The sequence below is a fragment of the Oryctolagus cuniculus genome, chromosome 1 (genome assembly GCF_051225735.1).
Source record: "Oryctolagus cuniculus isolate XC-2025 breed Fujian yellow rabbit chromosome 1, ASM5122573v1, whole genome shotgun sequence".
In the NCBI taxonomy this organism is placed as follows: domain Eukaryota; kingdom Metazoa; phylum Chordata; class Mammalia; order Lagomorpha; family Leporidae; genus Oryctolagus; species Oryctolagus cuniculus.
This window is the reverse complement of record NC_142867.1, coordinates 10660565-10687900: the sequence shown is the minus strand read 5'-3', so window position 1 is coordinate 10687900 and position 27336 is coordinate 10660565. Positions and strand designations below refer to the sequence as shown.

Genomic DNA, 27336 nt, shown 5'->3' with positions numbered 1-27336 from the left:
AACTCCCCTTGTTCACCTGGCTCTTCAAAAAACCAGGAGCTTTTCTGTAATCCCAAGATTACCTCATAGCACTTTGTAGTTTTTTTTTTTTTTTTTTTAACTTACTTTTTATTTATTTGAAAGAGTTATAAGGAAAGAGGGAGAAGGAAGAGAGGTATCTTTCATCCACTGGTTCACACTCCAAGTGGCCACAATGGCAGGGGCTGGGCCAAGCCAAAGCCAGGAGGTTCTTCCAGGCCTCCCACATGGGTGGCAGGGTCCCAAGCATTTGGGCCATCTCCCACTGCTTTCCCAGACACATCACCAGGGAGCTGGATAGGAAGTGGAGCAGCCAGGACTTGAACCAGTGCTCACATGGGATGCCAGCATTGCAGGCAGTGGCTTAATCTGCTATGCCATAACACTAGTCCCCTTTGAAGCTTTCTGGTCTATATTTGCTCATCTTTAGATGGCAATTCAGTTGAAAAACACTCATGTTCATTACCCAATTCTTAAAACATTTGACTAGAAGGCAGAACAGTTTGTATTTCCACCTTCTCCAAGTGATATTGCTTGTTCAGTTAGGTAGAGATGGCAGAACTAGGCCTTTCATGAACTTCACAGCACTGGAACCAAACTGTACAAGGTAGGAAATTTGCTCTGAAAATGACTGTTGGGGTAAAGGAGTGACATATTTATTTGAAAGGCAGAGTAACAAAAACTTCTACCTGGGTCTCCCACATGGGTGGCAGGGACCTCACGTACTTGAGCCATCTGGTTCCCAGGCTCATTAGTAGGGAGGTCGATCAGAAGCAGAATAACTGGGACATCAACTAGCATTTCTGCATGGGGTACAGGTGCCCCAACCGGTGCCTAACTTGCTGTGCCACAGTGTGTGCCTTGTGGAAGTTTTCTTTAACCAGGCTAGGAGAAAAGCTCATCTTCAAGGGGTACCTGCAAAGAGGTCTAAGAGGCCAGCCACTGTAGCTGCAGAGAAACACTGCCTGACACGCGCTCCAGCTGTACTGCCACAGTCCTACAGCATCTGCGTCAGTCCATGCCCGTGCCCCAGACACCTCAACAAATCTATTCAATGCAGAATCCACAAAACAGCTCACACCCCATTTATTATTTAAAAATAGTTTGTTACAAAAGGAAAAAAAATACAATGCAGTATAAAAGATTGACAGCGTCATCAAGTTTATTACACAATTTTCAACCTATCAGAAAGACAAACAAATCACCGACAACAGGGGGACGGGGGCCTTAGCCTTTCGGGGGGGGGGTAGGGGATGGTTTTTTTTCCCTTTTGCTATCAGGAAATAAAACTAAAAATTGTGTCATTGAGTAGAAACAAAACAAAAATGGGGAGAGAAAAGAAATTCTCCGGGTAAACAGCTTTTCTGGTATTCTATATTTTATTCCCCTTAAACTGTCACCTTACTTGGTTTTCTCTACATTTTAAAAAGACACCCGGAGTTGCTCTTGAGGATAAGCACATCACTTAACACTTGGCTGATTGGGTGGGGTGCCATGTTCTGAAGTGGAGGTAGGGATAGGGTTGGGGGACAGGGAGAAAAAAGCTACAACTCGTAGCCTCTGTCCCAAGGGAATGTGCCTCTCCAACCCTGGGGGACTCCCTCAGTGCCTGAGGGCTGTGTCAGAAACGTGCTGGGAACAGAGGAAGCGTTTAGTCCAATTCAGTCTCTCCCCTCTGAACCAGAAGGGTCTCCAGCGACCCTACGTCTCACATGCCAAGTCTCATCTCACGTGCCACGTCTCTTCACGTTAGCTGTCACTTGCCCCGCAGATGCATGCAGAAGTAGCATCACCCCAAGGGTACTGCAGGACCCTGCTGCTGCCTCCTCCTTCAGCAGTAACCACATCACAATTTGGATGTTATAGGAAAAGGAATTCCAGTTGCCTGTGTAGAAAATGGCCCCCAGAGTGCTGGTCCTTAGAACTTTGAGCTGAGTTCACTGGTCAGGCTCCATTTCCTCCTTATCAGAGGCAGGAAGTACCTCCAGGCAGAGCGAGGGGAGTTATTAAGTCAATAGTCAAAAGATGGAAAGACACCAATTTGTGACTTTACCTGCCTACTGTAAGTGCCAGGTTATCCCACAATAAGTAAAAGTATGTACCTGGGAAATGCAAGCCCATGCTTACATCAAACCTGAAAAAAGAAAAGCCTACGGAAGTAGACCATATTCTGCCCAACTTGCCTCTTTCCTCACCCCTCCTGGTAACTTTGCAAAGGGTCTTCATTACTGAGGTCCTGATAATCCCTATCTCCCAATGGCAGTGCCTTCCTCTAAAACAAGGAAGTAGCCTTCATGGGGAAAGGGCTCCACGTGTTAAATGGAAAAGCCCCTGGGAAAGGGAACACCTAATAGAGCTGGTTATTGCAACAGGCAACCAAGCACTAAGCAGCAGAGGGTGGTAATTGGCTCTGCCAGGCTTCCCAGCAGAAAGCGACCTCAGGGGCCACCCTTGCCTAGGAGGGGCAAGTCCACTGAGGCGGCTGGGCAGTAGGGAGTGGAAAGGGTTCAGCCCTCTGAGAAGTCAGGGAAAGAAACCGTCAATATGTGCAAGGGAAAGCAAGAACAGAAGTACCTTTTCCTAAGGTCACTTCTGTTCTCATGGTCCCTCCTCAAAGGGCTGAGAAGGTAAAGGAGTTAAACAAACAAGTGGTATGTTAGCAAGGGATGTGGACCCTCTTGGCCCCATCACATCTAGTGCGGAGGGAGAACCTGGGCATATCTTGGCACACCCAGTCACTCTCCTAGACCTCACATGGAGGATCCATTTTCCTTGGGAAAGAAGTCTTCCCATCAACCTCACCACTAAACTGCTCCTGGAGAATCAGAAACTCGTTCGTTTCCTTGGACAAAGCACCATTCTCTATGGAGACCAGGGGCCTGGACCAGGTGTTTTCTTCCTGTCTGCCACCCCTCCCAACCACATGAGTCTTTAGGTTCTTTCCCCCTGGCAAACAGAAGGTGTGGGGTTGGGAGGGCTGCCAAGCAATCTTCAATCCTGTAGGGCAGAGGGTATTCCCTGGGTGTCTGGAGGGAGTTAGGGGTTTGGAAGAAGGGAAAGGGGTGGAGCGGCCTCCGTCCTTTAGTCCTGATCAAGGTGAGGAGATGCAAGTCCATTAAAAAAACATTTGCTTCCAACCAGACTCCTGCAATGAAAACATCAGGAAAAAGAAAATACAAGTTAGAGGTTACTTTCTGATTGACAGGGACTTAGAGGAACACAACGGCATTTTCTACAGGTACAACATAAGAAGTAGGGGATATGGACAGAAAGAGAATGTAAGTAAGCCTGGGAAAGTAAAAGAAAGAAAGCAGAATTGTCTGACATTGTGCCAGTGGTGAGTGAATGGTTGGAGAAGCTACAGTGAATAGGGGGTGGGGGGAAAAGTGACATCTCACTTTAAGGTTAAGGGAAAAAACATAGACAACAAAATGAGGTCTCTGAAAGCAGTTTGACTGAAAAGGAGCTTTTGGCCAGAAAAGTATGGAAACGATACATTTCAAGAAGTTGCAAAGGAACATGGTGAGTTTAAATACTGTTTCAGAAAATCTATTCTGAGCAAGTCATTGCTTACCTTAAGGGGAAGGGGAATAAATCTGGAAATGGGAGGTACAATGGTAAGAAAACAGGTACGTACATAATGAAATCCATTAATCCCCAACACCCCAGAAGCCCTAGCAGGGAGCATGCGCTTCCATAGGAAACTCCAACATCTGTTTTCTCTTTTAAAGCCCTGGTTCAAACTGATTCTGAACAGTATCCTTAGCATACAAACACACACAGCACCAGAGATTTTCCAACTCCTACTAAAACTCAAGAGACTTTAAGTCTTTCCCCAGATCACAGCCATGGGTAAGGAACCAAGAAGTGTACTAACACCAAGCAGGAATGACCTGGCCAGGTCAGAACAGAAAGCAGAGCATGACAGGAAAAGAAAACCACCAGTAGTCTCTCTATTAAAAAAAAAAAAAAAAAAAAAAAAGCCATAAAAGCACAGCTAACAACTTTCACCCAACAGCAAGGGTCTGGGCAAGCCACTTATCACATCCCCACTGAACCAAGGATCCTTACACACTCAGCTCTTACTCCAGTGCTGCAGTATCAACCTGCAGGTAGTGATGTCATCAGTCTGACCATATAAAACAGAATTAGTAACCAAGAGGAAAAAGTGAATTAAATTCAGGCTTAGAATTTCTAACATTCAAGCCAGTGCCACAGCTCAATAGGCTAATCCTCCACCTGTGGCGCCGGCACACCGGGTTCTAGACCCGGTCGGGGCACCAGATTCTGTCCCGGTTGCCCCTCTTCCAGTCCAGCTCTCTGCTGTGGCCCGGGAGTGCAGTGGAGGATGGCCCAAGTGCTTGGGCCCTGCACCTGCATGGGAGACCAGGAGAAGCACCTGGCTCCTGGCTTCGGATCAGCGTGGTGTGCTGGCTGCAGCGGCCATTGGGGGGGCGAACCAACGGCAAAAGGAAGACCTTTCTGTCTCTCTCTCTCTCATTGTCCACTCTGCCTGTCAAAAAAAAAAAAAAAAGGAATTTCTAATATTCAGGCTGGTAACACAGCCACAAATGAGTGCTCGTCCTTTACATATGCACTTCGGCGAAGAGCCAGACCTGGTGGCGCTGCTCAACAAAGAGATCCACATGCTGCCACCTCATCTTCCTACACAAGGACACAGCGCTAGTTTTGGTTGGGGCCCCAGAAATCTACCTGGCCTCATCTTGGTTCCTCTCAACAACCGTATGTCCCTTTGCTGAAGGAGAAAACTCTACAGACCTCACTGCATTTTCAGTTTCACAAAACTGAACAGAAAGCTCAGTTTTCAAAGGCTCAAGAAGATAGGAACTAGAAGGGAGTAACCGCATTGCAGATAGGATGTCCTAATACTGTGACGTAACTGAGAACTACAAAAAGTCAATGCCACAGATTCCCTAAGTTTATACACATATCCTGGAAGGGATAGAAAGCTGTAACTTGTTAACTATTCCTACAAAGCAAGGTGCAGAGGTTAACTTGTGCATTAAAAGAAGCTACAGTACCCAATCCTTAAAGGTCTGTAGTCACTTTGGTGGTAATGTTTGCAAGCAGAGAACAATCAAAGATTGTTCTTTCAGTGGATCAATTAGCCTTCAGGCCCTAGCTAGGCCCTATCCAGAGAAAGGACGAACAAAGAAGGTTGCTGCTCTTGTTCGCTCTGGTCATGATCAAGGAACACATGTTCATAAAATATAAATTTAATTCTTCTCTGACTGAAAGGCTGCTGTTCCTACAGCTTGCAAAAGTAAGGCCTCTAAGTAAAGTAAACGAGGCCTGGGAACCATCACCTCCCCAACTCAAGCCTCTTAGGCCACAACATGGTAATTACAGATGGAATTCAGTGTCCTTGGATGAGACTGTGAGAAACTGACACTGTCTGGGAATCTGATTCAGTTCTTTTGGACTGATTTATTATTCAGATGGAATAGTCAAAATATCTAAGGGGAAACCAGGAGAAGCTGGGAAGTGCAAAATCTACCTCAGAGTTCATTTTCCTTACCTCATCATGGGCCTGCACCAAGTGACTATATTCTTGGCACAACCATTGAAAGGATTTCTCATCATTCAAATTCAATCAGGAGAAATCAGAGAAAATGACAGCTGCTGCTCAAGCTGGGAAGTGCAATTCCCAAGGTACTGAACTATCAGTGGATCTGACAATTTCCTTGTCAAGAGGCTGTCAGGACCAAAGCCACCTGGTCATTCTTAGCCCAGTGGGCTCCAAAGCATACACACTGTGGCTTGCATGACAGGTAGTGGTGGTTTTGGACTTACAAGTAACACTAGCAACTGTGTTAGGTCAGACAAGAAGAGGGAAATGCTGCTGCTACTACTAAGTAAGGGATCGGACTGAACTCTACCGGCTAAAATCCTTCCACACCCAGAGACTGAATTAGGCTAAAGTTATTTGTGGGCTCTATCTACATTGGAGCCTGCCTTTCCAGAAGTTGTAGGCACCAACCAAAACTCAATCAATTGCAAAATCTAGAACCCACTGATTCTATGTGTGTTACCGCAGATACCAGTGAAGTGATGGAAGTACTCTAGGATCTTGCTGAATAAATGAGTAGTTTAAGAACAGAAAAGGGAGACTCATAACATTTCATCTTCCCACTTATTCGCCTCCCATGGAAAAAGAATTCCAAACTATAAATCTGTTAATGGCAGATAATGCCAAACAACAAAGGGGGCAGTTACCAAACAGAAGAGGAATCTTTTGTTAGTAGGTTGTCTCTAGGCAAACTGCTGAAGACTTTTCTGTTTATAGTCCAGATATTGCTCATAAAGTCTAGGGACACACATGGTCAGGATTACTTTTCCCGCTTCCCTTCTTCAGTCATCCATCTATCCCCAAAACATCAAAAAAAAAAAAAAAAAAAAAAAAAAAGACTGTTCTCTCTCCTCATCCTCATTCTCAATTACCATTAGGACACCTTCATGACATACTTGATGTAGTACAGAAAAATGGGGAGTCCCACAGACTTACTAAGTTTGCAACTACAAAGGGAGACACTGATGTCATCTTCGTCATGCCAATAGCCTTCCAGAACCACAGATCTGTAGGTACTTCAAAATGTTCATGGGAAAATGAATTAGAAGATTATTTTGGTATATTTTTTCTCTTTTGAAATCTATGCATAGCTTTTTCATAATAGGTATTTTCCACAAACTTTTTGAAGACCTGTTGTAGGCTCTGCTAGCCAGAGTTTGGACTATTAAAAGATTTCAAACAGCAACTGCTCTTGCTTACTTACATACTACAGTCTTTTGCTAGCTTTCTTTCAGCTGGGACTGCTAACCTCATAGGCTATAACCCAGAGCTACCGGTCCCCACCCCCCAAAACACGGAGTCTGTTTGAGAATGGGAAAAAAAAAAAAAAGAGAGAGAGAGAGAGAGAGAGAGAAAAGTGAAGCTGAGCGATACAGAGCCACTAATTCCTGGTGCATAGCCAGAGCCCATGGATCCAGCCAATCCTAACTGATAAAACCTTCATTATCTGAGTTAACTGTCCTCCTGCCACCAATCCTCCTGCTTTTGTTCTGCTTAAAATTTTTTATCAATAAGCTGTTCTCATAAAACAAAAATATTCTTCCATTAAAGCTTATTATTCTCCAGTCTAGAAAGCTATTATATACATATATTTTTTCAGATCATTTCTAACTAAAATTCCAATTTTCAGAATCTTTTTAATAGATATTAATGCCTAAAATCATTACTGCTGTGTTTTGAAAACTAAATGGTATCTTACTTTTCTCTCTTGGTCATTTTCCCAATTTTTTCAACCAAAAGTTTGGTGGAGTTAAAATAGTAACAGTGGGGTTAAAATAGTAACAATGGCTATTATTTATGGAGAACTTTAAGCACAATGACTACTAAATGCTTTATATGGATTATTTTGCCAAATAAGCAGTAAGTCAATGAGACACCTGCTTTTATTATCTTCATTTACAGACAAGGAAACTGGAGAAAAGTAGTACGGCTTGTTAGTGGAGGAGATGGCATTTAAACTCTGGCATCTGACTGTAGATGCTCTCAGCTATTACTCCCACCAGACACCAGGGTAAGGCAGTCAAAAAAAATTGCTAAAATACCTTAATCTCACAGTTAGACTCCCCATAAACAAACAGGAAATCTGTCCTGAACTTACGATACCTAAATCCAAGCCCTTCTGACTCCTACCGCCTTTATTTCCTTTTTTTTGAAAAAAGTGATCTTCAATATAAATAATCCTTCCATCATCAAAGATCACCCACCAGCCAGGAACGGAGCTTCTTCCCACCTTTCTCAGTGGTGCCGGTCCCGCTCTCTATCCCGGTGTCTCTCATGCTCCCGGTTCCTTTCTTGGAAGTAGTCGTCATGCCGATCTTCATTATGAAGCAGATCCCGGTGCCTCCTGCTGCTCTCCCGGGACCGGCTAGGCGACCTCTCCCTGGACCGATGTCTTTTCCTATCAGAAAGATCCTCAGCCTCACCCAGAAGGCCTACCAGAATCTTCCCAAGAGTGTGTTCTTTTGGTGTCTTCCTGTATTTATCTCGCTAGTCTCCTATTCTTCTATCATGGGTCCATTGTCTAAGAATGAGCTCAGCTCTCTGAGAACTGATCTCATTTGGGAAAATGGTAACAGTTAAATTTGTTAAGATCTTATTAATTAATGAATGTGGCACAATGCTAAGAATTTTACAGATATCATCTGACCTCATCTTTATACAAGGTCTGTAAGATAAACACTACTATTGTCTCTTTTGTAAAAAACACTCAGAAAGATGACTTAACTTCTATATTTAAGAAAGTCATACAGGTAGTCAGCAAAGCCAATGTTCTTAATTATACCAATCTGGTTTCCTTTTCCTAAATGAGTCCACTGCCTTACCCAACAGATTTCATGCATTGCAACAATAGTGAAAACTGATCAATTTCTTCCCCTTAAAGACACAAGGGCTAGGTCCATTCATTCAACTAGGTTCTTGCCAATACCCTGGGCTCTGTTCCTCCCCTCTACCAATCCCTGGAGAAGTGCTGCTCAGGGCTGGCAGCTGCTGAAGCAGTCAACTCACCTGGAAGAGCTCCCGCTGGCACCCACACTGTAGGACTTGGCCTCAATGCCATGAAGACAGTCCTTAAGAGAGGAGATGAGGACACGGCAACGCTCATCATTGGCGACCCGGGACTGTTTGATAACCGCAATGGCTGTGAGCAGCGTCTCAATCGCATCACTGTAATCCCCTGACAGGGGACGGGTGGGAAAGGCCAAGGATGAGCAGAGGCAGTAATAACTGGACTAAAGGAGAGCTCAGGAGGACAAAAACAAGAGTAACTAGCTGTCCCAAAGAACCACTAGAAAATGACAAGGCAGATACTGACAGGTATTAAAACTGGCTGGATGACACTTAAATCCCAGTGACACAGAATCTGACACATCAGATGCTGCTCGTGGAAATACAAACTAGTACTATCCAAAGATGATAGTTTTTGACCCAGTAATTCTACAAAAACTGTTACATTTCTGTTCATAAATGTGTGTAAGAATGTTTCACTGTTATCTGCGGTATTAATCTTCAATAGGCCTTACTATATAAATTCAGAAGCATTGGTTTTATGGAATAAATATTACATAGTTGTTAAAATCATGAGATAAATAAATAAATTCATAAGTAGACAAAGTAATTCATGTAAAGTGTTAAGCATAGTACCAGACACAAAGTAAGGGCTCAATAAATGTTAGATATTATATATTGATATAATAAGTTGCTAAAATACAGTTAATGGAAAAAAAAAGTTGCAAAATTATGTTTTGTTTTGTTTTAATTTGACAGATAGAGTTAGACAGTGAGGAAGAGAGACAGAGAGAAAGGTCTTCCTTCCATTGGTTCACCCCCCACATGGCCGCTACAGCCAGAACCACGCCGATCCGAAGCCAGGAGCCAGGTACTTCTTCCTGGTCTCCCTGGGGGTGCAGGCACCCAAGCACTTGGGCTATCACCCACTGCCTTCCCAGGCCACAGCAGAGAGCTGTATGTCCCATTTTTGTAAAATAATCGAAATTACATGTGTTGTCACATGCACAGAAAAAATTCCAGAAGAATATACAGTAAACTGTAAAAGGGAGTCTTACTGGTGGTCCTTATATAGAGGACTTTTACTTTTTAACATTGCATACTTTTATGAATTACTTCTATTCTATTCTATAATCACATGTATGCACATGTACATACACATTTTTAACAAGTTATGCTGCCATAAAAAACTAGCCCTTTCACTTCCCAAATCTGAGCAATGCCTGGCTTAAGGTCAGTGGCTACAGTTTGCATACTTGCACACTGCGCTTTCAAGCTAAGTCAAGAGCATGGAGAACAGAATACAAGGAAAGCATGAATCTAGACAGTGGTACAATGAAAAAGGACTGTAGCTGCTTCTGCAAAACAGCAATAGGTAAGAAACCCGGGAGGGCCTGTGAACCTAAGGAGGCCCACGAACAGCGGAATACCAACTCCACCCAGGCAGAGAATCTCTCCCTGGTTTCTAGGTACCTTCACTAAATATATGTGGTCTGAATGACCTGAAGGAGAACATCAAAAAGCAAGGGAGATACAATCAGTCACTGATCAACTCAGTATGAAGGTACCAACGGGGGGAAAAGGAACAATATGATAATTTTTGTTAAATTCCTCTGTATATTTCTAACTTGTTATAATGAATATGTATTACTTTTAAATTTAAAAACAATCATTCAGGCAGCACCATGGCTCACTAGGCTAATCCTCTGCCTGCAGTGCCAGCACCCGGGGTTCTGTGCCAGGTGCTCCTCTTCCAGTCCAGCTCTCTGCTGTGGCCCAGGAGTGCAGTGGAGGATGGCCCAAGTGCTTGGGCCCTGAACCCGCATGGGAGACCAGGAGGAAGCAACCTGGCTCCTGGCATCGGATCACTGACCATAGCGGCCATTTGGGGGGTGAACCAACATAAGGAAGACCTTTCTTTCTCTCCCTTTCTCTAACTCTGCCTGTCAAAAAAAAAAAAAAAAATTCAGATGTCAAGTTTTACAGCTAAAAATGAAAAATTACAGAAAATATATGTTAATATTTAGGGTAAATTTCTTTCTTATAAGATTGACAAGTTTACAGACATTCACATTCATCACATTCAATGTGAGAAATCCACTGGAAGGAAGTGAGCATGACTAAGTTAAACACAGACCAGAACCTGAAACTTCCTATAGCACCTTCTTTTCAGAAACAAAAAATTTCATACCTAGGGCTTTCATGTTCAAAGCTGTCTGTTCTGCCCATTTAAGCCTGAGAGCAGGACAAAAGTAAGGCTTCTGGAAGGGCAATATGACACCCAACAGGCTTGCCTACTTCTAATAAAGGCTATATGGAGGTCACCAAGTCTGCCTCGACTCCCAAATATAATGAGATTCTGTATCAAACCACCATTTGGTTGGGCCGGCGCCGCGGCTCACTAGGCTAATCCTCCACCTAGCGGCGCCGGCACACCGGGTTCTAGTCCCGGTCGGGGCGCCGGATTCTGTCCCAGTTGCCCCTCTTCCAGGCCAGCTCTCTGCTGTGGCCAGGGAGTGCAGTGGAGGATGGCCCAGGTGCTTGGGCCCTGCACCCCATGGGAGACCAGGAAAAGCACCTGGCTCCTGGCTCCTACCATCGGATCAGCGCGGTGCGCCGGCCGCAGCGCGCCGGCCGCGGCGGCCATTGGAGGGTGAACCAACGGCAAAGGAAGACCTTTCTCTCTGTCTCTCTCTCTCACTGTCCACTCTGCCTGTCAAAAAAAAAAAAAAAAAAAAAAAAAAAAAAAAAAAAACCCACCATTTGGTTAAGACGTAATTCCTACGAACTTCAGGACTATACCTGACACTGGATCCACTAAACAGACACTAGATCTTTGGACCAATCATTGAGATCAATATGTTCATGAGGCAGGAATTTCACTCTCCAACAAATACCACAATCAGGTGATACAGTCTAGGTATAAGTTGGTTCTGATGGAGGCAGGTCTAGGAACAAGCTAAGTAACACCAGTGCTTTCTAAAGCCAAGAAATCAGGTTACATGTTGATTGTCAAAGCATGCCACACTTGATAACAGTGTTCCTACTGGTTCTTGTTGAACTTTTACCAATGGAAACAACAAAACAAAGGAAAACTAAAGGTAATGGGCAAGCAGCAAAGGCAAGGGTGAATTACCTGCACTGGCTCCAGCTACTGCTTTGGAAATGGCACTGCTGGAAATTGCTCTGTTTCGCTTCATGATCTCTTCAAATTCAGCTTCACTCACTGTAGAGGGCGGAGGGCCCGAATCTCGGCTGCAGAGATAAGACCACTCCTGACTGCCCACACCCCTTACTGTTTTTACCATATACCACAGTATTGTTATTTAATTATGCCCTAGTGTATAATGTCTTCAATAGTTCTGGACATGTTCATGTGTCTTATGTGTTCATATTCTCTTCAAGGACAGGATTTCTATCATATGCTTTTGTGATTTTGCATGACCCAACAGCGCTAGACATTCACAGCTGCCACTCAAGGCACTCAATTTAATCAAGCTCCTTAAAAGGAGATCTGAAAGGACATGGTTTGGGTAAAGTGGTAAAGATGCAAACAAACCACCAGTACCACACACACACACACACACCAAAAAAAAAAAAAAAAAAAAATGCCACTAACAAATGTGTAGTGCACTATTTCCCAAGACTCAACACTATGACAACAGATTACACAAGGGAAAACACAAGGATTCAGTGTTCACTTCTTCAGAGAGAACAAAATGTTTAACACTCTGCACCCTCCTATACCTGCTTAGATCTAAAAGGCACAAGATGGTCCTTACCTGCCATGGTGGTTATAGGGTGTAGAGGCCTTCATGTAAGTATCTGGTGGAGGCCCCACTGTAGCATTTGGTGGGGGGAAGAAGGCTGGATTGAGGTGAAGGGCAGGTGGGATGGCCCCAGGGGGAGGTACTGCCAGATGAGGAGGTAATCGAGGAGGGGGAGGCATGAGATGCTGGTAGTGGATGCCAGGAGGAGGGGGAGGAACCCCAAAGCTTGAGGAGAGAGGTGGTGGGGGTGGAATTGGGGGTGGGGGCAGACCCATCAAGGGAAGGGCTGAAGGAGGGCGATTGAAGTAGGGCAGCACGCTGGGGGGCTTATCCACACGAGCGGATGAGGGTACAAGGTTCTCAGAGGGTGTGGCCCGTCCATCTGCAGAATCACTAGACTCTCGGGAGTGGGCACGTGGAGGTATTCCTGCAAAGTACAACAGAGCCAATGTTATTGCCCATGGTTCAGACATCTCAGCAAGTCATGAGACACCACACCGAGGAAGCAGCTGAAAAAGAAGGTAACATCATCCATCACCTTTTCTTTGGCTGTGGAAAAAGAGATCAAAAGCATCTCAGTTAAGACATACACCCAGGAAGTAATACCACCCTAAATCAGGTATGCCAAAGGATGCTTGTTTTTTATCCAGAACTGAGCGATTCGGAACACATTTAATTCACCCTTAGATTTGTTTCCTATTTTTAAATGCAGAAGGATCCTAATGCCCTAGGAGAAAACAAGTTCATTGATGATCAACTGAATTCCTGTTGACTTGAAATCCCACATCCCTGAAAGCGTTCAAGCCTCTCTCCTTAGACCAGTATTAACTAGTTCACATTCTCCATCTAGTTGCACATTTGTAATGTTCTCTCTGCCACAGTGCTGTAGTTAGGAAGGAAAAAAGGGAAAGGCAGGGAATTGGTAGCACTTTATCCACATACCCAAAGTGTGATTCCAGTGGGAAAGAGATTCACATGAAGAGTGGTAGATTGGAGGTTAAGTGAGAGGTAAAGATAAAACAGAAGATAAGCCAAGAAATGATCAGCCCACAGAATGAGCAGATGGCATCCAGATGACAGCAGGGACTCTCTAACAAAAGCTTGGTATAAAACATGGCTCAAATCTAGAGAAATGCTACTTCATTTCAACCCCTCAGGGTAGCCTGCCAGGAACATAGTAGGCTAGTGTACAACATAGGCTCAGAACACGCTGGGATATAGCTGGAAGCATGGCTTCTGACACTGTCAAGTCACTGGGTTAAGGTATGCTCTACTTTCCCTCCACATTTGCTGCCAACAGCATCTCTGTCCCACCAGATTCCCACGACCATGCAGTCATGTTCTGCTCTATTAATCAGGATTACCCTGGTAAATTAGAGAGAGGGAACAAATTTTCATTAAACTCAACAGTCAATCCTAACTTCTGAGTAAAGCCTATGGTAAAATCAGCTACACTTCCAACCACTTTACTCTCTTTACTACAGTATACTGAGCGCTATCACAGCACTGTTGGGTTCTTTAACCTCTCACACACATGGCAACTTCCTCCTTCCTAGATTCTCATAAACTGAAGGAAGATTTAAAGCAAGTGTGTTCCTGACAGTTAATCTCTTCCCAGCTACTGTTCCCACATCTGCAAGAAATGTCCCCAGAAAAGCAACCATTTTTAAGCAGGAATCCACAAGCAATCATTTTCTTTTCAGCAAGAAAGGTAACACCAAGAAGTAAATAGCTGAGTAGAAAGGTGAAAATACGGCCTGCGCCTGGCTCACTGGACTAATCCTCCGCCTGTGGCGCCGGCACCCCGGGTTCTAGTCCTGGTCGGGGCACCGGATTCTGTCCCGGTTGCTCCTCTTCTAATCCAGCTCTCTGCTGTGGCCCGGGAGTGCAGTGGAGGATGGCCCAGTTCCTTGGGCCCTGCACCCGCATGGGAGACCAGGAGGAAGCTCCTGGCTCCTGGCTTCGGATCGGCACAGTGCACCGGCCGTAGTGCGCCAGCCATGGAGGCCACTTGGGGGGTGAACCAACGGAAAAAGGAAGATCTTAAAAAAAAAAAAAAAAAAAAAAAAAAAAAAGGTGAAAATGTTATCTCAGTGTAGTTATGAAATGATGCATCTTAGCAAAGTCAGGAAATGGTTGAATCAGAAAGACTCTGAAACAGAAGGAACTTGAAAATGCAAGTTTTCAAGGAAAAAAAGTGTGTGCCTTAACTTAATACAGAACAATGGGAGCCCACACAATAGTCACCTAGGCTCACAATCTAGTTGAAAGAACAGTTGTTCCTATGCAAGAGAGAAATGGCCATATTTCCACCTGAGGATACATCCATTTTGCTCTATTTTGAGAGCTGGACTTAGGCCGTGACAGGATATAGGTAATGGACCTCTGCCATCCCCATCTTTGCAGTTGGCTGTCTGAGGCAGGGCTCTGCAGGGTGGTAGCACCTTGTGGTCAGGACAATCTAATGTCTGGTTCTCAGTCTTCCACAGGTTTGGAAAGTCAATTTTACAGTTCACCAATGAATGATTAGGTCTTAGGAGGTTGACTCATGCTAACCAAACTCAAAAGAGACTGATTCATAAACCAGAATGCTGATTTATTAATTTACAATGAGAATTATAACTGCCAAGCAGACTGGAATTCTTCTGTCCGCTGGTCAGTGCACTCTTCCCAGCAAGAATGCCTAGTTGGGAAACCAAATTAGAGTAAGAAGGTGGCATACGGGAATAAGACAAATTTAAGGGACACTATCATCAAGCTAAGGTAGTTATGCTGCCTTTTAAAAAAAAAAATATTTTATCTATCCCTTCGAAAGGTAGAGTTACAAACAAAGAGACGGAGAGAGAGAAGGTCCTCCATCCGTTGGTCCACTCCCCAAATGGCTACAACAACCAGAGCTGAGCCAATCCAAAGCCAGGAGCAGAAGTTCTTCTGGGTCTCCCATGCAGGTGCAGGGACCCAAATACTTGGGCCACCCTCCACTGTTCTCCCAGGCCATAGCAGAGAGCCAGATCGGAAGAGGAACAGCCAGGACACGAACTGGCAGCCACCCAGGACACCTGCACCATAGGCAGAGGCCCAGTCCACTACTTCACAGCACTGGCCCTGCAACTTCCTTTACTAATGAAATACATTAGTATCTGCCAAGCAGATTAAAATATGGTTATTGAAAAAGAGTGCCCTGCTCCCTGGACAATGCTGGAGAAACAACATTCAATTTTCCAGCACTCCCGCTTGATTCCTTACAGAGCACCCTCCCATTGTATGTTTATAACAGGATCACAGTCCTCTTGATATATCAACATTTTTGGGGTGGCTGATTCTTGGTAATTTTATTAGAAAGAGGCATATATTACAATAAAGTTCACTTACTGTATATAAACGTTTAGATAAAAACACAAAATTTAGGGTTGACAGGAATTTGAAACACCACATTATTAGTTCAGAGGGGAAAACTGGCCCTGCTAAGCAATAAACTGATTCCTCAAGGTCACACAATAAGTTAGTGGAAGAACCAAACTAACCTGAACCTATCTGACTCCCAGCATAGTGCTGTCTTTTACATACACCTCACTTTTTTTGGGCTACCTATTGACCATGCCACTACCCACAGTCACCATCAAGATCCCCCAAACTCCTCCACATTGTAGGCTGAGTCCACATCACAGAAAACAAACCCACAAAATTCCCCCCCTTCATACAGATGGTCTCCACGTACCCCCTCTTGGGACTCGGACGCACTCACGTTTCCGAGCCTGTGCCTCAAACTGTGATAGGTTCTGCCGGGTGGCCGGCCTCACATCCACTTTTTCTCCATTAAGAACTTTTCCTGGAAGAAGTTCCAACAATTTGTGGACAGAGTTTTCAGAGGCTACCACCACCTCAGCATACCTTGAGGAAGAGAAATTAACAATGAGTGAAATCTACTAGGCAACTGAGAGAAAAACAAAGAAATTCTCTTCCACTTTGAGTAAAATATGGTAAAGCATTCTCACTAAATTAAATACACACATACACCTATGAACAACAAAAAGGTGTCAGCCAAAAATCTTCCTATCTTTTGGAATTAAAAATAAGCCATTTGTTGCTCCTCAACAAACAGACACCCCAGTACATGGTAGCTAGGCAGGTGCTCATTTTAAGGCAGGTCGCAAAACCAAGGCAGGAAGCTGGGCCAGGGGTGGGAGGGATTAAAATTTCAGGGCCAAAACACAGTGCAGATCTGTTATTCCAATGGTGACAAACTAAAAGGGGCTTTGCAAATCCAGACCTCACCCTTTGGACTGGCCATTTGCTCGATTCTCTGCAAATTTCAACTCCACCACATCATAGACTCCTATAGAGCGAATAACCTGGATCAGCTGCTGGTCTGTGGTCCACTGGGGCCGGCAAGATGAAAAAGGAAGAAATGTCAAGAGCTACATGCCCCCTGCCCCCATAGTGTCCCAAACCCTACCCCCAAACCTAGGATTCTGGCCACAACCATGACCTCCCAGAGGAATCCCAAAGTCCAGCAGTATTTCAATGAGTGTAGGCTTTTTTTTATTGTCCTCACCCATACAGAATTCCAAAATGACGACCCCTCCCAACCTCCACCTTTAAAGATTAAGAAGATTAAAACCTTTCTTAACTTTGACTGTCAATTGGTCTGGCTGGTCATCAGTCCAAACACTGATTGTTAACAACTTTGAATTAAGATCTGACAGGCTAGGGCTTACCACTGCCAGAACTTTTACCTCAGTATATACATTTCATAACTTGGAAAAACCACCCTTAACACCAGCGCCAAAGTATGTCACACAGTAACTTTTTCAGAATGACAGTCACCTCCTACCCCAAGTGTACAACAGCTATCAAAGTCTTTTTTTGATCCCCATAACCCACTATAATACATGACCACCAAGAGTTCAAGGTGTTCACTAAATCTCATTCCACATATGACCCTGCTAGACATAAAGCCCTAGGGTCAGGGGCAGTAACAAGATGGCAGAAAAGGCAACTACCCACTTAATCATTGCTTTCTTCAGCACCAGTACGTCCTCAGGATAGTTCTCTTTCAGAGATCAATCCAACCTGATCCCAGGAAAAAGAAATCCAACCCCATCAGAGCACAAAACAGTGCAACAGTGGTTTCTGAAAATGCCATTACCTCCCAGTGCTCTCCCTCCAGCCCACCCATAAACCTTTTTGGTTACCCATGCTCACCCAGGAAAAGCTGCCCACATAGACTGCAGCTCGTCTGTTCCGCAGGCCACTGTAGGTATACAGAATTGCAGGAGTCTTGTTGTTGGGCTTGGGAGAAGGCTCCTGGCGAACAGGAGGCGGTGGCTCAGTGCTGCTACTTCTGTCATCTGAGGGTTGTGAGGTGGCTGTCAGCACATCATCATACAGGTCAATCTGATCTGTGTTGTTGAACTCTGGGTCCTAAGAGAGGGGTCAGCAAAGGCAGTTTGCAAACCTTTCCTTCTGTTCATTCTATTTCACTCTAACTCACTTAGAATCTTGTCAAATACTTTGTCCCTACCTCTGCTCCTAATATCAGCTTCCTGCTAATGCAGACCATGGGAAGAGGCAGGTGATGGATCAAATCGCTGAGTTCCTGCCATCCATGTAGGAGACAGGGACTGAGTTCTTGTCTCCCAGCCTCAGCCTGGTTCAGCCCTGGCTGTTTCAAGTATTTGGGGAGTAAACTAATGGATGGGAGCTCTCTCTCTCTCTCTGCCTCTAAAATAAATAAAATTTTAAAAATTTTGTTTTTCAAAAGGCACATGGTGAATAAATAAGCAAACTAAGAACACACTACATATATCTGCTATTATTATCAATGATGTCAGTTTCCAAAAACTACATCTGTGATACATCAATGAAAAGTTATTTTCAACATCTTATACTATTTCTAAAATAAGTTTTTTTTTTTTTTTTTTTTTTTTTTGACAGGCAGAGTGGACAGTGAGAGAGAGAGACAGAGAGAAAGGTCTTCCTTTGCCGTTGGTTTACCCTCCAATGGCCGCCGCGGCCGGCACGCTGCGGCCGGCGCACCGCGCTGATCCGATGGCAGGAGCCAGGAGCCAGGTGCTTTTCCTGGTCTCCCATGGGGTGCAGGGCCCAAGCACCTGGGCCATCCTCCACTGCACTCCCTGGCCACAGCAGAGAGCTGGCCTGGAAGAGGGGCAACCGGGACAGAATCCGGCGCCCCGACCGGGACTAGAACCCGGTGTGCCGGCGCCGCTAGGCGGAGGATTAGCCTAGTGAGCCGCGGCGCCGGCCTAAAATAAGTTTTATATAAAACTGACAATAAGTATTTTAACAGGAAATAGAGTAAATTTATATAAAGCAAGGGAAAAACATGCTAAAATTGGTACCAAAGAACAAAAAAGACTGGGACTTATTCAATTAAACCCTTCAATTTATTCAAGTGATTTTAGGGAAGTTCTCAAGTCCACAGTACAACACCTCATTTTTCTAATAACCATCGATGAAACATTAAAAGAACAAAAAGGAAGAGAACAACTTCAGTGGGTTTTCTTAAGTTCTATTTCTCTCATTTCAATATTATTATTTGAGAGTGAAACAGAGACAGCACTCCTATCTGCTCACTTCCCAAATTCTCGCAATAGCCAGGGCTGAGACTAGGCCAGGCTGACACCAGGAGTTAGGAATTCAACCCAGTTTCCCACAGGAATGGCAGGGACCCAACCACTTGAGCCATCATTGCTGCCCTAAAGGTCTGTATTAGCATGAAACTAGAATCGAGAGTGAGAATTGAGACTAGAACCCAGGCATTCCAACATGGGATATGAGTGTTCTAACCACTAGGCCAAACACATGCTCCCCTAAGTTCTATTTCTCAAGTGATATGCAGACCCAATAGATTATGATAACACTTATATAGGAGACATTTCTGAGCTATACCAAAGATGTCTAATAACACAAAAAACACTTTAAGTTACCTAAAGTGTAAGGTTCAGAAAATAAGAACCTCTAGCAGGGGTGGGCATCTGGTCTAGTAAAGACGCTGCCTGTGATGCTGGCATCCCCCTTGCCTGGGTTCCGTTCTTTGCTCTGCTCCTGATTCCAGCTTTCTGCTACTGTGCACCCAGGGAGCAGCAGGTGATGGCTCTATTACTTGGGTACCTGCCACCCATAAAGGAGACCTGGACTGAATTCTGGGTTCCTAGATTCAGCCTGGCCCAGCCCCAGGGTTGTGGAAATCCAGGGAGTAACTAATAGATGGAAAATCTCTTTCAAATAAAAAAATAAGAACAATATATCACATAATAAGTTAAGCCAAAGTAAGCATTTACAATATGAATGGCATTCTGGAGGAAAAAAAGATGCACACTTGGGGCTGGTGCTGTGCAACAGCAGGCTACACCTCTGCCTGCTGCATCAGCATCCCGTATGGGCGCCAGTTCATGTCCCGGCTGCTCCTCTTCCAATCCAGCTTTCTGCTATGGCCCGAGAAAGCAGCAGAAGACAGCCCAAGTGTTTGGGCCCCTACACCCACGTAGGAGATCTGGAAGAAGCTCCTGGCTCCTGATCAGCTCAGCTCCAGCCACTGCGGCCATCTGGGGGATGAACCAGCAGATGGAAGACCTTTCTCTCTGACTCTCCCTCTCTCTGTAACTCTACCTCTTAAATAAATAAATATAATTTACACTTTATCTATGTTATACAAATAGACATGTATTATTATATACCAAAACTTCTCAAACCACAAGATAACATTTCCAAACATTCACACATTGCTAACGATGATGCTGCCAAAATGATAGACAATAAGAAGTTCAATGTGTTTTAGAGAAACTAACTCATCCACATTGCTGTTACCTTTTTAAAAAGCAAAGAAAGAGTGCACTTAAGTTAAGAAACAATTTCTCTAACATAGGACAGGCAGCTCTAGTAACTTTCTCCTTCCAGTATCATCACAAGAACTCCTGATGCTGAATTGAGACTAGAGCAAAAATCCATGACCAAACATACACATACAACTTTTTCTTAAAAAGTTTTCTAAAAAAAAAAAAAAAGAAAGAAAAAAGAAAAAGGACTTGTTTACTTGAGAGGCAGAGTTACAGAGAGAAAACAGGGAGAAACAGGTGACAGGTCTTCCATCCACTGGTTACTTCCCAAATGGCTCAACAGGTGGAGCTGAGCCAGGCCAAAGCCAGGAACTAGGACCTTCTTCCAGGTCTCCCACACAGAGGCAGGGACCCAAGACTTGAGCCATCCTGCTTTCCCAAGCCATTAACAGGAGATGGATTGGAAGTGGAGCAGCTGGGATTCAATCTGGCACCCATATTGGATGCTGGTGCCTCAGGTGGATGCTTAACCTACTACATCAGAGAGCCAGTCCATACACAGAACTTTTGTAATCCTCAAACCATCACAAACTTTGGAAATAATCTTTTACTTTTTCAGTTTACCTGAATTATAGTGGAAGAAGACAGTAAGACAATGATCTTGAATTGTTCTGACAGTGAAAAGGAAAGATTCCACTTCCTGAAACATGTAAATAAACTACAATATTACAAATAGTGTAAGAAACCCCACAGAAGAAAGGCTGAAACCTCATACAAGTATGACAGAGGGAATGGCAACAGAGCAAAAGTTCCAGAAAAGCACAACACTGATCTGCATAGCCAAGCCTATACAAAAGAATCTGTAAGAACAGGGTCCAGGGGCCGGTACTATGGCATAGTGGGTTAAGCTGCTGCCTGTGAGGCCGGCATCCCAGGAGTGCCCACTGGGGTCTCCAATGCTTCACTTCGATCCAGCTCGCTGCTAATGCACCCGAGAAGACAGCATGGCCCAAGTCCTGGGGCCCCTGTACCCGCATGGGAGACCTGCAGAAGCTCCTGGCTCCTAACTTGGGACTGGCCCAGAGTGAATGGATCGATGGCCACCACCCCTCTCTGTAACTCTGCCTTTCGAATAAAATAAATCTTTAAAAAACAAAACAAAAAACTAAGGACACAGAAGTACAAGGAGAGAAGGGAACAGTAGAGCATGAGGGTAGATAACAACTTGAGAAAAGTGAGGTCAGCTGGGGCTACTGACATTTGATGTATAAGAAACCTTCGTATTTCACCACCTTTCTACTTCCAAACCACTCTAAATCTAAACAAATCACTTATCTACTCACAAAACAGGTAGGGTGATTTGCCCTTGTGGTTCAAAGTAAAGTCACTTGATCCTATCTGATGTTCTAATCCTTAGATCACATGAGTAAGCCCTTGGTATCTGCAGGTCCTGCATGGATACAACTATGGATGAAAAATATTTGGGGGAGGAGCAGGCATCATGGCGTGGCAAGCTGTAGGGTCCCCTGAAACACCTGCATTCCTTAGTGGCAGTACGAGTCCTGGCTGCTCCGCTTCAGATCCAGCTTCCTGCTAATACACCTAGAAAACACTGGATAATGCCTCATGTTTGATTTTCTGAAACCCACATGGCTTCTGGCTTCTGCCTGGCCCAGCTTCAGCTGCTGTTGACATCTGAGGCTTGAACCAGTAAACAGAAGCGCTCTCTCTCTCTCTCCTTTCAGGCACAGCAGTTGTCATTTGGAACACCTGCATTTCATATGGAACTAGGTTCAAGTCCTGATTAGATTCCTGATTCTGGCTATCTGCTGACTTGTGCCCTGGGAGGCAACAAGTGATGGTTCAAGTACTTGGGTCACTGCTACCTACATGGGAGACCTGTATTAAGTCTCAGTTCCTGGTATTTGGGGAATGAAATCAGTGGGTGGGATGTCTATATTGCTCTGCTTCTCAAATAAAACAAGTTTAAGGAATTTTAAAGTATAAGTTTATTTAAAAAAATTTAAAAAGATAAAAAAATCATAACAATTATTTACATTCCACTACACAATTTCACATAAGGGATCTGAAGATCCACAGGGAAGGGGCGGCCCAGAATCAATCTTCTGAAGACACCAAGGGACAATTATACATCACACCAAGGTTATTCCCTTACCCAAATCAAGAATTTTCAAATGAAATTTAAAGAGAATAAGGATATATATCAGCTTGGATACTCAATGGAGCCAAACTGGGATTTCTTTCATGCAGCAGCTGTGACTCAAAGATGTTTCTAAGTGGTAATATAAAAATGATCACTGAAAATTATAGAATGAAGTAACACCCCAATATGGACTGCTCAGAGACCAAATGTCATCACCAGGAAATACTTCGTACTATAAGCTTATGCAACCAATATACTCTTTCAAGTAGAAAGATCAGCCCAGCTCTGGACATTGCGGACATTTGGGGAGTGAACCAGTAGATGGAAGACCTCCCTCTGCGCCTCGACCTTTCTGTAACTCTGCCTTTCAAATAAATAAATCTTAAAGACCTGTTTAGAAACGAAAGGATTCAATGAACACAAAACTGTCACAAGATTCAAGACCTCTCTTGGCCTCTGAGCCTCAGGTCAGAGAAGTTGGTGGGAACTGTTTAGGGCAGGCCCCTTAAGGGTTCTACTGAAGAAACAAGGTATCAAGCTGTGTTTGTATTTGAATATGCTAGCATCACCAATGCATTTTATTTGTTCAGCTGTAAGGGTATGAGGTTTTTCCAATTACCAAAGTTGATGATTTATGCAGTGAATTAGGTTAAGAGTTTAAGTGAAAAAAAAAAAAAAAAGGCACTAACTTTGAAAGCTTCATTCCAGATTAAAGAGACTATACATACTTAATACTAAATAAGTATCTCAGGGCGAATTATGCTCAAAGGCATGGACAGAACTGTGATGTCTCAAGTGCTTAGTAAACAAAAGGGAACTTTAATATAGGATTTTCTCCACTTGTATGCTCAATGTCCCTATATATTTTTTTAAAGATTTATTTATTTATTTGAAAGTCAGAGTTACACACAGAGAGAGGCAGAGAGAGAGAGAGAGAGAGAGAGAGAGAGAGAGAGAGATCAATCTTCCATCCGATGGTTCACTCCCCAGATGGCTGCAATGGCTGGAGCTGCGCCCATCCAAAGCCAGGAGCCCGGAGCTTCTTCCCAGTCTCCCACCTGGGTGCAGGGGCCCAAGGACTTGGGCCATCCTCTACTGCTTTCCCAGGGCATAGCAGAGAGCTGGATCGGAAGTGGAGCAGCTGAGTCTTGAACCGGCACCCATATGGGATGCCGGTGCTTCAGGCCAGGGTGTTAACCCGCTTGTGCCACAGCGCAGGCCCCTTGGCCCCTTAATGTCCCTATATTTTAACTCCGGTCTTTCTGGGGGAAGTAACTACCCTATTTTTTCTCAGCAACCAACTTGTTACCATTGTTTCTTTTAATTGTAACCATGACTCAAGTGTTTGGTCTTATGACAATTCTCAGGGCTCTCATCTCACATCCTCCTTGTACCTATTACTCTCCATTGTCACTGTTCATTCTCACCCACCAGGACCGGAACCTGTTTGGAGTACTGTTTTGGGTACAGGGATTCAATTTTTTTTCTCTTTACCTCATTAGTCCTGACACATGCTCAGTAAACAGAAGAAACTCAATAAATACTTGCTGATTCAAGTAAGAGAAGCACTTATATACTGTGGGTACCACAGTAAGAGAACCACTTACTACTGTGCAATGTCTGCCTCAGCACAAGGAAGAGGCCAAAACACAAGGAGTGGCAGGGCTGTTACCTTCCAGCCCAAGAGGGCAACTGGGAGGCTTTTGCAGTACATTGTTTTTAAACATTAAGGGAACAAGCACCACTAGGGTCTTACCATAAACTGTATAAAGCTGGGGACCAAGGTACATGGTCCAGCTTGGGGCAAATCAGTAACATGCTTGAAACATTCTAAAACACGATTTGTAATGGATATCTTCCAACCAAGCCAGTGTCTAACACCCTAGCCAGACAAGGGTTTTTGCCATTTTGTAGCAGTTTCCAGATTTCACTAAAACCAGCTTTGCCAAAAATTAACTCATGTATGGGGGGAGGGGGGAAGAGTGCCCGTTCCTTTACTTTCCACAAGACATAAGGCATTCAAAATCTACATTTTCTTCAACTTGCCCAGTATCAAAAATTCTACGTCATTTGTATAAATGTCTATTAGAATCTAAATACTCCTTTTGGCCTCTCAGATCATTTTTTTTTTAAAGTTCTTTTTAAATTAAAGAGAACAAATTGCTAAGATCAATGTCAACCCTAACAGAGCAGTGAATACTGGACAGTATTCACCTATGAGTAATATCGTTTAAAAACTTAAAATCTTACTTCCTCAGACCAAATGTGGCTCGTGATCAAGGACCCTGTTCTGCCTATTTCCCAAAGTCAATCAGTACCACTGTTATCAGTCCATAGATAAGGAATTACACACAGAGAGAAAAGTTTCATTAAAGACAGAAAAGAACTAGAGGGCTTTATTTTCCTGTTATCTTGTAAAGAAAAACAAAAGAACCCACAGGGCCAGCGCTGTGGTGCAGCAGGTTCACAGCCTGTCCTAAAGCACCGGCATCCCACATGGGCACCGGTTCAAGACCTGGCTGCTCCACTTCCAATCCAGCTCTCTGTTACGGCCTGGGAAAGCAGAAGATGGCCCAAGTCCTTGGGCCCCTGCAACCGCATGGGAGAACTGGAAGAAGCTCCTGGCTTCAGATCAAATAGGCGCAACTCCAGCCATTGCAGCCAACTGGGGAGTGAACCATCAGATCATCAGATGGAAGCCCTCTCTCTCTCTCTGTGTAACTCTTTCAAATAAATCTCTAAAAAAAAAAAAGAAAAAGAAAAAAAAAAAAGGAAAAAAACAAAACCCATACAAAGAATTGGTAAAAGTCTGAGTTAAAGGACATCGAAAACTCAGGAAAGCAATGGTCTTGTAACTAAATGAACATTCTAAACTCTTCTCTTTGATCCATAATTATTTGACTTGTCCAAACTTAGAAAAACATCACGTATTTAAGTAGTCATATGTAGATGATGCCAGTTTAACAAGGACGTAGGAAAACAGCTATTAAAAATATACAACATTCTGAGCCGGCGCCGTGGCTCAATAGGCTAATCCTCCACCTAGCGGCGCCGGCACACCGGGTTCTAGTCCCGGTTGGGGCGCCGGATTCTGTCCCGGTTGCCCCTCTTCCAGGCCAGCTCTCTGCTGTGGCCAGGGAGTGCAGTGGAGGATGGCCCAGGTGCTTGGGCCCTGCACCCCATGGGAGACCAGGAAAAGCACCTGGCTCCTGGCTCCTGCCATCGGATCAGCGCGGTGCGCCGGCTGCAGCGGCGGCCATTGGAGGGTGATCCAACGGCAAAGGAAGACCTTTCTCTCTCTGTCTCTCTCTCTCACTGTCCACTCTGCCTGTCAAAAAAAAAAAAAAAAAAAAAAAAAAAAGAAAAATATACAACATTCTCTGGTGAAATAAAAACATAAAGAGACAATCACTTCCAACTTAGGATATGTGAATGGGTCTACATCTGCTTTTTAGCTACTTTGCCCAATGTTCTTTACCCTTTCCTCCCGAGAACAATACACAAAATTTATTACATTAAAATGTCGATGTACTTCTCAAGACCGGAGTCAAGCTACTTATAAAAGACTCAACTCAAAAGCAATTGCAATGGAGCAAAACTGAACGTTAAAGTATCTCAAGTGCAGTGCCTTCGTACCTTCATGCTGGAGAGGACACTTCTCCAGCTAGTCTGCCAGACCAAACAGCTATCAACATTGTTCTCACCAACCCGCAGCAAACATAATTCCGATTTTTAAGTGTGCTAAGTCTTTGAGGAGACTGCCACCCAACTTTTGCTTCCTTGGGGAGCAAGTTCCACAGGTTGATTCACCATTCTATTACAGTTGATTTTTATATGCTCTTAAATCAAACCCTTCAAAATTAAGCCTGAAGGTTCAAATTAACATTAAGCAGAATACTCAGTAACCTTTAAAGTCTCCGCTAGGGGGAAAATTTCGGACTCCAGAGTTGTGTTCAAGACTCGGACTGGCACAGCTTGGCACTGGCACATCGTGAAACCAGTGCGAGTTACTGGAGATGATTCCTCGGCCGATCGAGGAAAAGCCCAAAGCTCCCAAGGACCACCCCCACCCTCTCACCTGGTTGAACTCCTCATCAGCGTATATATCAATCAAGTCCACTCCTTCTGACATGGCTCCGAAGGAAGCTCTCGAGCCCGGAGAATGGACAAAGTAAGAAAGACGCCACTGTGGTAGTCAGAAGAGGGCAACAATTAGAAGGCACGACGGGCCCGGCCCGAGCGCAGGGCGATGGTTGCCCACATCCCGTCTCCAGAGACGCAGCATCCCGGCCGCCCGAGCCCGGCCCCACCCGCCCCGCCCCGCCCCCGGCCTCGCGCCGCCCCCCCGCTCTCCCAGGCCGCCCGGGCTCGCGGGGCGCGCTGCCCATCACCCTCGGGCCCGGCGCGGGGGGCGCCGCGTCGGCGCCGCAGCTGCCGGTGGCGCGACAGGCTAGTCCAGGCCTCGGCTCCCAAGGGCCTTCGGGCAGGGCTGCGAAGAACACGGCGGCGATGCCCGCAGGCCCAGCCTGCCCGCACCTGCCCAGGCCCCGAGGCGACCCCGGCCTCAGCGCCTTTGGGTCCCAGAGCTCCATCCGCCTCCGCCTCTCATCCCGGCCCAATCCTCGCCCCCGGCTAGGCCTGTCCCACTCCCTCCCCACAGACCCGGCCCGGCGCGCTTGGCCCCTCCCTCAAGGACCCGCACCTCCCTCCGCTCGCTGACTCCGGCCGCCCTAAGCTCAACCGACCCCCTCCCCGCCTCAGCGTCGGTCCCGGCCCTTCTTCCGGCCCAGCCGGCCCCCGGCCGCGCGCCCCCGTTACCGGGAATATGGCGGCAGCGGCGGCAGGTCCGGACTAGGCCCGAAGCGCGCGAACCGCTCTCCGCCCCAGGTCCCGCCCCCCCGCCGGCGGCGTCACACGCAGCGCCACTTCCGCCAGACGCAAGGACGCATCTTCCGGCTCAAGTATTCTGCGGCGGCTGAGCTTCGCTAG

The 27336-nt window shown here is 45.1% G+C and overlaps 2 protein-coding genes across 24 annotated transcripts in view; one reads left to right on the top strand and one right to left on the bottom strand.

The window, feature by feature from the left end:
• TMEM216 (transmembrane protein 216) overlaps positions 1-22177 on the top strand; it is a 30887-nt gene extending 8710 nt beyond the window's left edge. Inside the window, exon 4 of one of the 2 annotated variants that reach the window (XM_089308130.1) lies at positions 21929-22177. In XM_089308130.1, coding sequence (XP_089164256.1) covers positions 21929-21987 — 59 coding nt within the window. In that variant the 3' untranslated portion in view covers positions 21988-22177. Of the gene's footprint in view, positions 1-19828; positions 20049-21928 lie in introns of those variants that run through there. The other variant, XM_089308123.1, reaches the window with a different exon arrangement.
• CPSF7 (cleavage and polyadenylation specific factor 7) lies at positions 1163-27304 on the bottom strand. 22 transcript variants are annotated; one of them, XR_007914312.3, is made up of 11 exons: positions 27166-27304; positions 26426-26533; positions 17590-17808; positions 16660-16763; positions 16103-16275; positions 12397-12811; positions 11751-11869; positions 8615-8783; positions 7813-8006; positions 3593-3614; positions 1163-3163 (listed from the first exon to the last, which is right to left on the bottom strand). XR_007914312.3 is itself a non-coding variant. In XM_051833171.3 (11 exons), the coding sequence occupies exons 2-9, from the start codon at positions 26477-26479 to the stop codon at positions 7844-7846; spliced, it is 1416 nt and encodes a 471-aa protein (XP_051689131.1). In that variant the 5' UTR covers positions 26480-26533; positions 27166-27304; the 3' UTR covers positions 1163-3163; positions 3593-3614; positions 7839-7843. The 22 variants fall into 22 exon arrangements, 17 of the variants coding, with proteins under 17 accessions (XP_051689131.1, XP_069925878.1, XP_069925873.1 ...); XR_011387002.2 differs by having other exon boundaries at positions 27050-27250; XR_016216592.1 differs by lacking the exon at positions 27166-27304 and adding an exon at positions 26884-27034 and having other exon boundaries at positions 16130-16275.
• Between the last annotated feature and the right edge of the window lie 32 nt (positions 27305-27336).

Coding starts and splice junctions, on each gene's coding strand:
- CPSF7 (XM_051833173.3), bottom strand. CDS start 26,479: ATGTCAGAAGGAGTGGACTTGATTGATATATACGCTGATGAGGAGTTC. Junction 17,809..26,425: donor CTGATGAGGAGTTCAACCAG/GTGAGAGGGTGG, acceptor CCCCTCTCTTAG/GACCCAGAGTTCAACAACAC. Junction 8,007..8,614: donor GCCAGCGGGAGCTCTTCCAG/GTGAGTTGACTG, acceptor TCTTTCTGATAG/GAAAAGACATCGGTCCAGGG.